The sequence below is a fragment of the Triticum aestivum genome, chromosome 5B, assembly GCF_018294505.1.
Source record: "Triticum aestivum cultivar Chinese Spring chromosome 5B, IWGSC CS RefSeq v2.1, whole genome shotgun sequence".
Lineage (NCBI taxonomy): Eukaryota > Viridiplantae > Streptophyta > Magnoliopsida > Poales > Poaceae > Triticum > Triticum aestivum.
In genome coordinates, this window is record NC_057807.1 from 6,269,291 (window position 1) to 6,283,022 (window position 13,732).

Here is a 13,732-nt window from a genome sequence, read left to right on the forward strand (position 1 = left end):
TATATATATATATATATATATATATATATAAAGCCACCATGTATGGTCTATTTCTCATCAAATGGTAACCCCGTGATTAATATAAGTACAAAAGATTAAGCGGTTTTTCATACATCTGTCCAAACAACCATATTTTTTTCCATCATGAAAAGAAAGGCAAACGGCCACATGTAACTTGTGGATGTGTCGATGGCCTTCATTAAATATTCACGTGGAGAAATGAGCATCTTATCAACCATGATCGAAAAGGTTTAAAAACTTGGGCGGCAATACAAAATACTCTCTTGCCCTCACCGCATGTTTCACAATGCACTTTGTAGCCTTGTAGGTGTACACGTGCTATACATATTCCCTTCAAAAGAAAATGTAGGTGCTATACTAAAATTTGGGTAGCGGTCATACACTGCTTAAAATTTTGAGTAAATAGCATAAAACTACTACTTTACAGGATAGGGTTCTAAAAAACTACCGGTTTTTAATTTTTTTTCAGATAACTATCAGATGCGCGGTTGGCTGTTTCAAAAAACCCCAAATGACCGTTGCTTAAAATTTAAACATGTTTATGATAGGTCGGGCCCGCACCTAAAGAAACCGTCTGTTTGACCATTAGGTTGACCGTTAAGGTACAAGTGGGGCCCACATGTCAGTGTCTCTATCTCATATGTCCTTACTTTTTACAAAATAGCCCCTATAAACATTTCTGAAAAAGCAATCGGGTCCCTTCTATTTTTCTAAAAAAGCAATCAAGGAGCCGCTCCTCTCCTCGCGGCCGGCGCCCACCCTTGCGCCCGGCGACATCTTGCGAGCCTCCAGCACCGGCGCCCGCCCTCACCACCTATTGCCACACCACCGCCTGCCTCTGCCTCTCCTCGCCTCCACCTCGTGCGCCCCGCCTCCGCGCCCGAGCTCGCGCAGCTGCTGCTCGTGGCCATGGACGCCGCGGCGTGCGCCCTCCGCTACTAGGCCCGGCGAGGCGAGCTCTGCCGCCGGCCATCTCTGCGCCCGAGCTCACGCAACTGGTGCTCGCGACCATGGCCGTCACTGCGTGCGCCCTTCGCTGCCTGGCCCGGTGAGCTCTGCCGCCGACCGTCTCCGCGCCTGAGCTCGCGCAGTTGCTGCTCGCGGCCATGGCCGCCACCGCATGCGCCCTCCGCTGCCAGGCCCGGTGAGCTCTGCCGCCGTCCGTCTCCGCGCCGAGCTTGCGCAGCTGCTGCTCGTGGCCATGGCCGCCACCGGTGCGCCCTCCGCTGCCAGGCCCGGTGAGCTCTGCCGCCGGCCATCCTCCAGCCTCCGTTTCTCCAGCCACTGCTCCGGGCGGCGGCCTGCACACAAGGCCCCCATGGTGCGCGCGGCGACCGCGGGCGGAGCCCCATGGCGTGCGGCGACGGCCACGGGCAGAGCCCTTTGGAGGCTGATTCCAGGGACCCGATTGCTTTTCTAAAATGTTTGTAAGGGCTAATCCGTAAAAATGTGTGGATGAGGCACTGACATGTGGCCCCCACAAGTCAGTTAACAGTAAAACAAACAGTCAACCAAACGGTGTGTTTACTGGCGGGCCCAACCTGTCATAAACATGTTTAATTTTTTAACAAAGAGGATTTGGGGTTTTTTGAAACAGTCAACCCCTGACTTGATAGTTATCAGCGAAAAAAATAAATCCGGTAGTTTTTTGGAACCTTAACCCGTAAAATAGTAGTTTTATGCTATTTACTCAAAATTTTGGGCCGGCCACGCTCAAGCTGGACGTTTCAGCCTTTCAGCTTCACTATATATTTTGGCCTCCTGCCCATAGCGCATGCACTTGAGTATACCACGGGCAATATGAAAGGGACAATGGAGGGACAAGCGAGCCCTGAGCTGAAACTCCAAGGCGACGTCGACGTACCTGCCCGGTATGTCATGCCGCAGAAGGACCGCCCGTCCGCTGCCGCAGGTGTTGCGCCTATCCCCGTCATCGACCTCGGCCGCCTATCCAGGCCTGACACAGATGGTGGTGCCGTCGAGGAGGCAGCGAAACTCCGGTGGGCGCTCGAGACCTGGGGCTTCTTCATGGTGATATTTCTTTCACAAAAAGAAAGTTAGTAATCTTTCTAGGAATAGTGCACTCTTAGGGAACTAATTTTTGTCAAACGGTATAAGTTAGATTTCATTTGCATATCTTGTTAATTGCTCACATGCTTCCTGGTCCAGCTTTTCAAAAAGTTTAACGGTGTCTTGTACATGAGCTCATCGTGACAGTTGAACTTGGGTAACTTGAGCCATAGCTCCGGCGTACCTGATACCAGGCAAAACCAATTAAATTTTCTACCCACCTTAAAACAGTGGGGACAATTAGATATTTACTAGTGTGCACATGCTGTTACTGTATACACAAGGAAAAAATAATTGTTTAACATATAACAATATAATGTATAGTTGCTTTTTGGCCCTTAATTTTCATTTTGTTTTTACACATGGCATAACAAAACTACCCATGGATGATTTTTTTAAGGGCTCCTTTGATACAAAGGAATTCCATAGGATTTTTGGAGGATTTGGATCCATAGGATTTCTTTTCTTGTGATGGTCGTTTGAGTAGTAGGATTGAAATCCTTAGGGATTTTTCCTCCGGATTCATTTGTACTACATTTTGGAGGAAAAAATTCATCCACTCAAACATTTTTGTTGATTTCCTTTGTTTTTCTGTGCTATCAAACACTCTTCCGAATTCATTCTGTAGGGTACAAAAGGACATGACGGTCTATTTCTACGTTTTTCCTATTCCCGCATTTTGAGAATCATGTGAATCAAAGACGCCCTAATTTTTTTGAAATTACAAAACACACATTATTGGTTACACCACAGGATAAGATGTATACTTGCGTTGGTCTATTGATGTGCAACTACGTGACGGGCCTAAAGTTACTATCACGGGCTCCCTTGGTTTAGTGAGCTAACTAGAATCTAAATAGTCTTTTTTTTGCGGGTAGTCTAAAGCAAAATATTTCTTAGGCTTGCCTCAAGGCCACCATCGGTACCATGCACGAACCAAATCTGTTTCCAGTTACCCATAAGTCATAAAATCTGAATAAATTTATACTTGTATTCATCGACATGTTACTTAACCTAGCGATGTTCCATAGAACAATTCACTTGTATGTGATTTGGAGAAAATACAGTGAAACAATTTTGAGGCCAGGATTCAAATTCGAGACTTCTATTTTGAACCCTATTTTTACCTCTTTTTTTACTTCTGTGTGTAGGATTTAAATCGTTGTATTATTTTCTAAATACCTCTTTTCTAAAATGTTTCATTGCCATAAACACTTCCAATCTACACATCTGATAATCTTCACAAATTTTTGGAATTAGGTTTTAGTTATCTGAAGTAGTTTTGGCTCACTGAGAGCCATGGTGCCCCAAAGCCAAAAACCCACTATGCACCTTGTATTCTGAACCCAATTATTGATATATTCGGTTTTTCTAATCCTTTTATTTTGTACATGCAATATTTGTTATTAATTATTTCCAACCTATTTTGTGCTAGATTACTAACCATGCTATCGACGCCTCTCTTATGGATGCGATGATGAATGCATCCAAGGAGTTCTTTGGGCAGCCTACTGAAGAGAAGCAAAAATACAACAACATAATTGATGGCAAGCGTTTTCGTCTTGAAGGGTACAGAAGTGAGCTGCTGCAATCTGAAGGCCAGACCCTCGATTGGTCCTGCCGTTTATCTCTGCAAGTAGAACCGGAAGAGGAGAGAAGTTTCCACCTTTGGCCCAAGTATCCCAAATCTTTGATGCAAGTAATCTAGTTCTCAGTAGCTCACTAATAAGTAGAAGGAAATAAAACCACTATTATCTAATCATCCAGATAGCTAAATAATAAGACTGTTGAATACTAACTCAAGTTATATTCATATCTAATTATCTGGCTTGGCATCATGAATACTAACTCAAGTTATATTCCAACTAAAAAAGTGGAACGGGACAGCTATTATGTACCATGATTTATGTTTTAATCTCAACCATTGATTATTAGATCTAACGTCCGAATTAATTTGAATGATGTGGATTGATGAGTAGCTTAGTATGGAGCCTCATATTAGTATGGAGTATATATAAAGATGTGTGTTCCTTCAGATAGAAATATTGGGAAGCAGATAGTGAAAGACAAATCTGTAGTATCAATTTGATGTTTTTTTGTTTTTGGATCTGTTCGTCTTTCGTCGGCATTCACGTGTCATCATATTGGATCCTTCCGATCTACACTACTCTTCATCGGTAGCGGTTACTGTTCTCGTGCGCTGGTCCTGGGGGGCCTTAGCACGACGACTTCCTGAGTATCAATTTGATGTTGATGATGAATTTTTCACACTGATGGTCATGTACATAACATTGCAGTTGAAAAGATTCTAGAGACTCGAATAGACAATCAGAGGGAATATTAGCATATCCATTTCTAATTTTGAAGGGCTCAAGTTCTAAGTGGGTATTTTAACAACATTTTCAACTACATGCTAATGGCGAGAGAACATACGAATATACACCAGAATATACAGAACACATATTAACCATTAACCAGCATTTAGCAAAACAAATATTTGCTCAAGCATCAAGATATTTGTGATGAACGAAGTAACAGTATGTAGCATGACCAATGAACATGGGGCTTTGAACGAGGTATAGAGCAGAGACTGGCAAATTAAATTGGGCCCTGCACGAGGTGGGGAGTGAGAGGATGGGAGGAGTGGCGGCCTTGATTTGATGAGAAAGCTTAGTTTGAGAGAACTATAGGACCTTCACATCAGTGATAGCTTAGAGATAATGTCTCAGTTAGCCAAGTGAGTGGTGTTCTAGATTTGACTATATTCTACCCACACTATTAACAAATTTGACATGAGACTACCCTAAGCAGAAAGCAATAGTTCCATGTGAAACATTTGTGAAACAACATACAGAAACTGAATAAAGTATGCTAATGTTTCTGTTGAATATTTGAACTTGACTTTTCCAGATCATTTCTACAGGGATGTGCTACTTCAGTACGCGTCAAGAACCAAGATAATAAAAGATTGTATCATGCGAGCCCTGGCAAATCTTCTAGAGCTTGATGAGGATTACTTCATCAATAGGACCACAACCAGGGCCCGAGCATTAGCTAGGCTAGGCTACTACCCTCCATGTCCGAGGCCTGACCTTGTATTGGGCTTCAAGCCTCACTATGATGGTGGCGCCCTTTCAATCCTTTTCGTCGAGGAGAACGCCGGTGGCTTGCAAGTTCTGAGAAATGGAAAATGGTACAATGTTCTAGCCAAGCCTTATACATTGTTGATCAACATAGCAGAGTGCATTGAGGTAGGCACCTACAAATACAAGCTACTTCATCTATTCCCTCTATGTCAAAATACTTCACATTATGGGTCTTGGATTTATGTCATCTTACTTCACATTCTGATTTAATGTTCCAAGGAGTAATCAACAGTAAAACAAAAGGACTTGAGACGATTATATGTCAGACCAGATGGCTAGTACTACTACAAATACCATGGCTGGCAACAGGAATTAATCTTGGTAGATAAACCGATATAAACTAAAACTAGGCGACCGATTGAGCCGAGATCTCGATGTCTAAGCGATGGTGGTTGCGGCGGCGAGGCCGGCGTTGCTGGAGCCGCGGCGGCACTGGTTGAGCAAGTCGAGGTAGAACTGGCACCGGCTGATGTCGCTCTGGGAGTGGTTTAGGCACTGCAAGCACCAAACAATTCGACCAAACAATGAATTGAAACTCTTCACAGTCATCGTATAGATAGATAGATAGATAGATAACAGATCGATGAAGACGGGTACTTACGTCGGCGAAGGCCTTGTTGTGAGGGCCGCACGAGTCGAGGGACGAATCGGCGGCGGCGGTGGCTGCTCAGGGTGGACACGGTCCGAGCCGGCGTTTGGACCGGCCGCCGTCGGTCCAAGCCGGACCGGACCGAGCAGCCGAGCGGTTCTGTTTTCAGGGACCAGACCGGCGGCGACGAAGCCCGGGCTGGACCGACTGGACCGAGCGGACCGGGAACAACCACCAGCGTCGATGTGTGCGGGTGCAATATTGGTGCTTGATTCATGCAGCCGCAATACCCGCAGGAATTAGTGCCACCGTTGGGTTTGAGGCCATGTTCGAGAACTCCAGAACAGCGGCAGTTCATGCAAGACCGCGATGGCGACCGGCGGCAAGAGGATACGGCGCACGGGGAGGAGAGGAAGGAAGGGGAGAGGAACCTCGGGGACATGGTGGTTCACCGTGGGGCTGCCGGTGGGTGCGACGACAACGAACGGCGACGGCGGTGACTGCGTTTTCTCGGTCCGACCGAGCGGCTCGGTTAAAACCCGGACCGGACAGACATTTTCTCGGGCCCAATATTGCAGCCCGGACCGACCAGTTTTGCTACCTGACCGTCCAGCCTGAGTGGCTGCCTGGGGCTCGGAGGAGGCGACCTGGATGGTGCGGGGTCCGGCAAAGAACTCGACGAACCTGTGGCCCATGGCGTTGCCGGCGCCCCAAGTGATGCCTGCAATGCAACCACGAACCACATATGTCAGGACATCTGATCTCTCCATCAATCAATCCGGACGTAGCCGACAACGGAATACCAGATTACTAATAATAATCAAACAAACCGTCGACGATGTTGTACGCCAGGGCAGAAATGACGTTGTTGTGGCCGCCGGCGGATGCCGGTACCGGAGCCGGGGCCTTGGGCGCCGGCTTGGTGGGCAGGGTCCTGACGCGAGGCGCGGACCGGAAACCCCCTCCTCCTCCTCCTCCTCTGCGTCCCATGGCTGGTCGGCGGTGCGGTTGGCCGGAGGAGCGGCGAGATTAGATCGGATTGACGCTCTAGGTATGTATGTCGTTTCAGTCGATGGATCTAAACCTGAGAATAGTTTGGTCTCGAACCATAGTTATCGTGTGGTACTCTTTCTTTAACCCGACTGATCTTTGCATGGTTTAAGCCTCGTCCCGAGCCATCCGATGAAGTTGATCGTGTGGTACTCGCTTCTCATGCGCATGGCTTCACGGGCCTCTAAAACAGGCCACGTTTTCCTATAGGCCGGCCATGCGAGTGGTTTAGACGTTGCAGCATCCGCCGTTGCCGCCACGTGCTGCGTCCCAACATCTACGGTCGCTGCATGGCAGCATCCGCCAGTGCCACCGCGTGTTGTCGCGGCCACCCAGTGTGTCGCAGCATCCTTCGTCCGCACCAAGCGCTCCATCACAGCATCCACCTGTGTTGCAATGAAACATTGCCAAGGCGTCGGTACTCTGATGAAGCATCGTCGGGTCCGCTGGTGTTGGGATGTCGCATCCCGGTGAAGCATCACCGGTGTTGCGATGAAGCATTCGTCAGATCGCTAGAACATCACCGGCGCTGCAATGGAGCATCACCGACACTGCGGTGCAGCATCGTCAGGTCGCATCCCCGATGCCGTGATGGAACATTCGTCGGACTGCCGGAACATCGAGGACGCTCAGAGGGACCATCAACGCAATGGTGCTATGATGGAGCATCGTCGCGTAGCTGGGACATCACTACTTCCGTTGTGGAGCATACGTCAGACCGTTGGAACATCGACGGTGCTGCAAGGGAGCATCACCCGTGCTATGATGGAGCAGATATCGCCGGTGCGGTGATGGAGCATTCGTCGGACCGCTGGAACATCAACGATGCTACAAGGCGCAAGAGCGCATTACCGGTGCTATGATGGAGCATCGTCGGGCCGTCGAAACATCGGCGGAGCTGCAACGGAGCATCATCGAACCGTTGGAGCATCACCGGCGCTACAATGGAGCAATCGTCGGACCGTCGGAACATTGATGGCGCTGCAAGGGAGCTTCCCCGATGCTATGATGGAGCATCGTCGGATCACCGGGATATGGCCGCTGCCATGATGGAGCATTATCGGACCGCCGGAACATCGATGGCAATGCAAGGGAGCATTACTGGTGCTACAATGGAGCATCGTCGGGCCGTCGAAACATTGGCGGAGCTGCAACAGAGCATCGTCAAGCCGTTGGAGCATCACTGGCGCTGCAATGGAGCATCGTCCGGTCGCTGGGGCATCCACGATGCTATGATGGAACATTCGTCGAAACATCAACGACGGTAAAAGGGAGCATCACTGGTGCTATGATGGAGCATCCTCAGGTCGCCGGGACATCGCTGGTGCCGCGATGGAGCATTCGTCGGACCGCCAGAACATCGGCGGTGCTGCAAGGGAGCATCACTGGTGCTATGATGGAGCACCGTCGGGTCACCAGGATATCGCTGGTACCGTGACGGAGCATTCCTCGGACCACCGGAACATCGACGTCACTGCAAGGGAGCATCAGCGGTGCTACGATGGAGCATCGTCGGGCCGTCGGAGCATCACCGGCGCTGCGATGAAGCATAGCCGGGTGGCTGGTGCATCGACGGTGCAGAATGGAGCATCAATGGTGGTTGAGAAGTTGTTCACAGTAGGAGCATTGCTGCAGCCCCAGAGCTCATTGGCGCTGCTGCCATGGCCGAGGTATGGCATGCTCGCCGGCTGCTGGTTGGTGACTGGCGACGTGGCTGCTGCCACATGCTCTAAGCCGGCTAGCTGCTGCTTTAGCTAGAGTTACGTGCGTGTGGTGATGTTGCGTTGGTGGACGGAGGCTGCGAGGAGCCATGTGCAAGTTGGAATGAAAGTCATGCCGTGGTCTAGCCATCAGCGAATCCAGCGGCTTGAATCATCCCGTATTGGCTCAAATCAACGCCGGGCAAGGCAGCTTACTTTCCCGCGGCATCATCTGGATGACGCGTAGCACGTGCCAATATCTTCAGCCCATCACGCGATCTATGTATCCCTCCGCGATTCTAAAATCATACTCCCTCCCTTCCTAAATATAAGTATTGAGCGTGGAGGCCTCATGACCGCGTTGGCGTAGGGTGGTGGTTGGTTTGGTGGCGGGATCCGGAGCGCCCGAGGTGCGGGTTGGGATCGGGGGAAACCCCTGTCGGCGTGGCCGACCCCGGCACGGTGGCGCCTGTGGGTGCCGCCTGACCTTCCGGGAGGGCGTCGGGGGCTACTCTTCCTATCGCCTCGTCGTGTACCGGGGGAAACCCTTGGCAGCAGCGTCGTCATCGTCGCGATCCTTCTTGGAGGTGTTGATTGGTGCCGGCGCTTCGGAGTCTTGGAGCCTAGTGGATAAGACCGGTGGGCCTAGCGATCGCGAGGCTTCTTCGTTTTTTGTTGATCCGCCGTTGTCGGCATTTGTTTCTTTTGCTCTTTCTCTGTTGTTTCTTTTGGGCGTGACTGTGCTGCTTCCACCCCAGCACCTATCCCTGTATGACCCGGTTGGTTGCTTTGTATACAAAGCGGGGGGAAACCCTTTTTCGGTAAATATAAGTCTTTTTAGAGATTTTACTATGAACTACAGAACAAAACGAGTGAATTTACACTCTAAAATGCACCTACATACATCCGTATGTGGTTTATAATGGAATCTCTCCAAAAACTTATATTTAGGAACGGAGGGAGTACGTGTCAGTACAGAGAATGAAAGAACCCTTTGATAGGCCACGTCAATAAACAAGGGCACATAACGTGGCAAGGCAACCCTAAACCAAACATGCCGCACGATCCGACCAAGCAAAAAATGAGATCGTCACATCCTAGAAAACCATCACGCACACACGTCGCTCAAACAACGTTGGTAAAACAAATTCAAAAAAAAACAGAAAAAATTTACGAAGCCTTACATACGAAGTCACCGTAGGCACCTCGTCATCGACGGGAACGTCTCCTCCCACTGAATGCACATCGCCAGAAATCCTAAAATAAATCCAGAAATAAATGCAAGCATCAGAATTTAAACCCTGATGGACTGAGAATATCACAGTCCCTCCAACCATAGGTAACTTGATGGCAAACATTTGAGCAATGTACTCATGTGGGGATCAAAAATAAAATTGGCTCTCGGCTGTCCGTTGATCAACCCACGTAGGGGCGGTAGGGCACAACCAAAGAGTAAAAACCAACTTTGCGCATCAAACAGTACTAAATTTATAAATTCAGCGAACGGAGACATGATATAAAATGTTTTGTTACAAACCTAAGACGTATCTCTCTCTTTCCCAGTTATAGTTTTCATTCTACTCCCTCCATTCCGATTTACTCGTCGTGGTTTTAGTTCAAATTGAATTAAAACCACGACGAGTAAACCGGAACGGAGGAAGTATTATTCAAGCACCGACGACTGACTAACCGATAAGTCGATGAGCAATAAAATGAAACGGAAGACTCGCAAGGAAACTAGTAGGATCATCTAGCTATCAATCTGGCTGAGACGTACTCCCTCAGTTCCAAAATAGATGACACAACTTTGTATTAGTACAAAGTTGCGTCATCTATTTTGGAACGGAAGGAGTATGTACGATTCTAGAATAATCTTAGGGTTTAGGCGATTGTGGTTGTGGACGCTCCTCCGCGGGGGCACTGGCAGAGCAGGTCGAAGTAGTTCTGGCACCTGCTGATGTCGCTCTCGTTGCCGTAGTTTTTGTGTAGTATTATATTATGTAGTCTTTGATATTATGTAGAACTAATTTGATTTTCAGTAAGATGATCTATAAAAATTAAACGAACATCTACACATGCATATACGACTCAAAGCTCACATGCTATAGGGTGGTATTTATTAATAATTTGGTTACCAAATCTTGCACGTGTACCTTACTAGTATGTGGTGGTCCATTGGTCGACCCACGTAGCGTGTAACCAAAAAGTATAAACCAACCTCGTGCATCAAACAATGCTAAATTTGTTAATTCGGAAACAGAGACAAGATATATAAAATGTTCTGTTACAAGGATGAGAGATATCTTGTTCACTCCATTATTCAAGGACGGACGACTGACTGGATGATATATATTCTAGAAATAACCGTAGGGTTTATGCGATGGTGGCCGCTCCTCCTGCTCCTCCTCCGCGGCGGCACTGGCAGAGCAGGTCGAAGTAGTTCTGGCACCTGCTGATGTCGCTCTCGTTGCCGTAGATGCACTGCATACACATACATACATCACAAGTTCCATCAGCCAACGTACCACGATCAGATCGACGCCCCATGGAAAGGTCGTTCGGCCGGCGGATCCGGATCAGGAGGAGGAGAGAATGTTAGTTTTTTTAGTTTGTTTCGAGTGATCGATGGATGATGCAGATGGATCGATGTGAGATGAGACGAGGAGAACGTTTCTGTTGTGCTAGCGACGCGGCTCATCTGATTCAAGGTCAGCCCATGTGCAAACTTTTTGTTTTTTGTCTACGGACCTGAGCTATGTGGGTTTTTTTCTTTTCATACCCAGCCGTAAAAGAAAAGAGGATGTTTTTTTTTCTTGAATATGCACGAATGTGCATATCATATATTAAAGAAGAAAGGCAAAGAAAAGAGGATATCATAGAAGGATGCGAATCGTTGCTAGCTGTTTGCATTCCCACTTGCATGTTATTGTCATTTGTTTCTTTTTCGAAATCATGTTATTGTCATCTGTTGACCGCAGCTTCAACGAATTACTTTTCACCTTTTCTCTCATGCTTAGTTGCTGTTTTTTTTCTTTCATCTTTCACTATATCTAGTAGAATAGTGTTCCACTCTATTCCATTTTCCTAATTTAGTATATTTATTTTTCATCCAGATGAACCATGAGATGATTATCTCGATAATCCTCGAACTCAAAGGAGACGTCCTGGAATTACTTGAGATAATTCCGTAGCAACTCTTTGCCATCTCCCTTCTCCTTCTGCTCCCTCGCGGCGACCGTGAGCAAGTCCGTTATGATATTAAGCTCGTGGGTGACGAAGGCCATATCATCCAGGAAATCGGGCTGCATGGTCACCTCCTTCAACAGAGCGGATGTGGCGGAGAGAGCCACGGAGCCAATGATCTCCGCCGGCACCTCCATTAGCTAGATAGGTGGTGAGATGTGGAGAGACAGTGGATGCAGGAGCCAGCGATGGACTAAAAGAGGAGGAATGGAAACGAGCAGGGGAGAGCCGGTGGAGATGGTTGACGGGCTGCCGGCTGGGACCTGGGCGTGGCCGGTTTAGGCAGTTGGTGTGCGCTGCTGGCGACGGGGCAGCGGAGGCACAAGGAGACGGTGAGATCCGGCGGCCTCGGATCGGGTGGATGACAGCGGCGGAGGTGGAGCTTGGAGGCGCGGGGCAGAGGAGGGCGTCGGGCGCAGCTGGGAGCTCCTCGCTGTGGGGAAGGAAGAGGGCCGGCGCTGGGAGCGGGAGGAGCTAGGATTAGTCCCTCGCGTGACGGGTGGGTTGTCACACCTTCACGTGGGCATCCAGAGTATGGACATCGATCGCATTAGGACATGTGTCGATGTGTACTGACATCAAATTCGCGAGTTCTAACGACTCACTTCTTTCTTTTAACGCATGGTGCCAGAACCTGCGTCGGTGGCTGGCCAGCACACCAACTTGGATTTGATGTCAGTACAGATACACAGACTTTATATACTTTAGGCTTCACAATATAAATTAAAAATTTTAGTCCCAATAACTAAATACAGCAGGTTACATAGCCAGGCACACCACCCCAACACAAGACATCCAAACTATAATTATGCTTTGCATAATTTAAAAAACCATGTCATTTAAAAAACAATTCATGTGTTATTTCAAAACATATTCATACAATTTTAAATATTTATAAACTATCAAATCTGTTTATAAGATTCAAATAGTACAAATTTCAGAATCTGCAATCTGATGGCACACTAGGCTCATATTTATTTTTCATACATATTTTATATATAATTTTACCTAAAAATACATAAATAATGTTATTAGAAAACAAAAAAAAAGATTATTAAAACATGTGAACTCTTTTTAAAACAACCTAAAATTTTCTTAAACAATGATCACTTTTATATACTACATGAATATGATATTAAAAATCAGGAAAAGAATTCAACATATATAAGATTTTATTTAATATATATATAAAGCTAAAACTAAATCAAAAAATCTTAAAATATGAACAGTTTTAAAAATCATAGTCGCGGTCCCCCTTGCAGCACGATAGATGTTGTGACACTCCTTGCAACAAAGCAGATGTTGTGAAAACCTTTGCAACATGGCGTATGTTGCAAAGCCTTTTTGTATACCCCCACCATCACCACCTGTTCGCAACAAAGCATGACCGACAAAAGTTATGGCCGGCGTTGTGTCCCTCCTTCGCAACACAAAGCATGTTGCGTAGCACTTTGCTGGCATCCTCAACAACATCCGCGAGTGACACGATGACACCTCCGCAACATGGGTTTGCAGCGTTGCGGCATCCTCCACAACGTCGGCGAGTAGCACGACGACACCGCTGCAACATGGTTTTGCAACATTGCGACATCCTCCGCAACGTCGGTGGGTGACACGATGACTAAAGGATAAGTCAACATGTTGCTCGTCGCAACATTTAGTTTTTGAAGCAGCAAATAAACATTGCAACACTGAAAAAATATGCTTCAAGCATACATACAAATAAAAGGAGGCGGAGTGCCGCCACGCGTCGGAGAAGGAGGCCGAGTGTCCTGATCGTCACTCGCCGGAGGAGGAGGCGGTGGAGGAGGCGGAGTGCCCTGACTCGCCGGAGGAGGAGGAGGAGGCGACCAGTTCGGAAGCTTGATGAACTCCTTCCGCCATAGGCATGGAGTCTTCAGAGCAGAACCCAG

General features: G+C 47.6%; 2 protein-coding genes across 2 annotated transcripts; one reads left to right on the top strand and one right to left on the bottom strand.

Moving 5' to 3' along the window:
* Window positions 1–1,833: 1,833 nt before the first annotated feature.
* Window positions 1,834–4,116, top strand: LOC123114487 (2-oxoglutarate-dependent dioxygenase 11-like). The gene is made up of 2 exons (XM_044535980.1): window positions 1,834–2,052; window positions 3,527–4,116. The coding sequence occupies exons 1-2, from the start codon at window positions 1,834–1,836 to the stop codon at window positions 3,797–3,799; spliced, it is 492 nt and encodes a 163-aa protein (XP_044391915.1). The 3' UTR covers window positions 3,800–4,116.
* A 1,345-nt stretch (window positions 4,117–5,461) lies between these two features.
* On the bottom strand, window positions 5,462–6,931 carry LOC123115396 (uncharacterized). Its single transcript, XM_044536557.1, has 3 exons — window positions 6,657–6,931; window positions 5,839–6,547; window positions 5,462–5,732 (listed from the first exon to the last, which is right to left on the bottom strand). The coding sequence occupies exons 1-2, from the start codon at window positions 6,814–6,816 to the stop codon at window positions 6,126–6,128; spliced, it is 582 nt and encodes a 193-aa protein (XP_044392492.1). The 5' UTR covers window positions 6,817–6,931; the 3' UTR covers window positions 5,462–5,732; window positions 5,839–6,125.
* Window positions 6,932–13,732: the final 6,801 nt, after the last annotated feature.

Coding starts and splice junctions, on each gene's coding strand:
- LOC123115396 (XM_044536557.1), bottom strand. CDS start 6,816: ATGGGACGCAGAGGAGGAGGAGGAGGAGGGGGTTTCCGGTCCGCGCCT. Junction 6,548..6,656: donor GGCGTACAACATCGTCGACG/GTTTGTTTGATT, acceptor GTTGCATTGCAG/GCATCACTTGGGGCGCCGGC.
- LOC123114487 (XM_044535980.1), top strand. CDS start 1,834: ATGGAGGGACAAGCGAGCCCTGAGCTGAAACTCCAAGGCGACGTCGAC. Junction 2,053..3,526: donor AGACCTGGGGCTTCTTCATG/GTGATATTTCTT, acceptor ATTTTGTGCTAG/ATTACTAACCATGCTATCGA.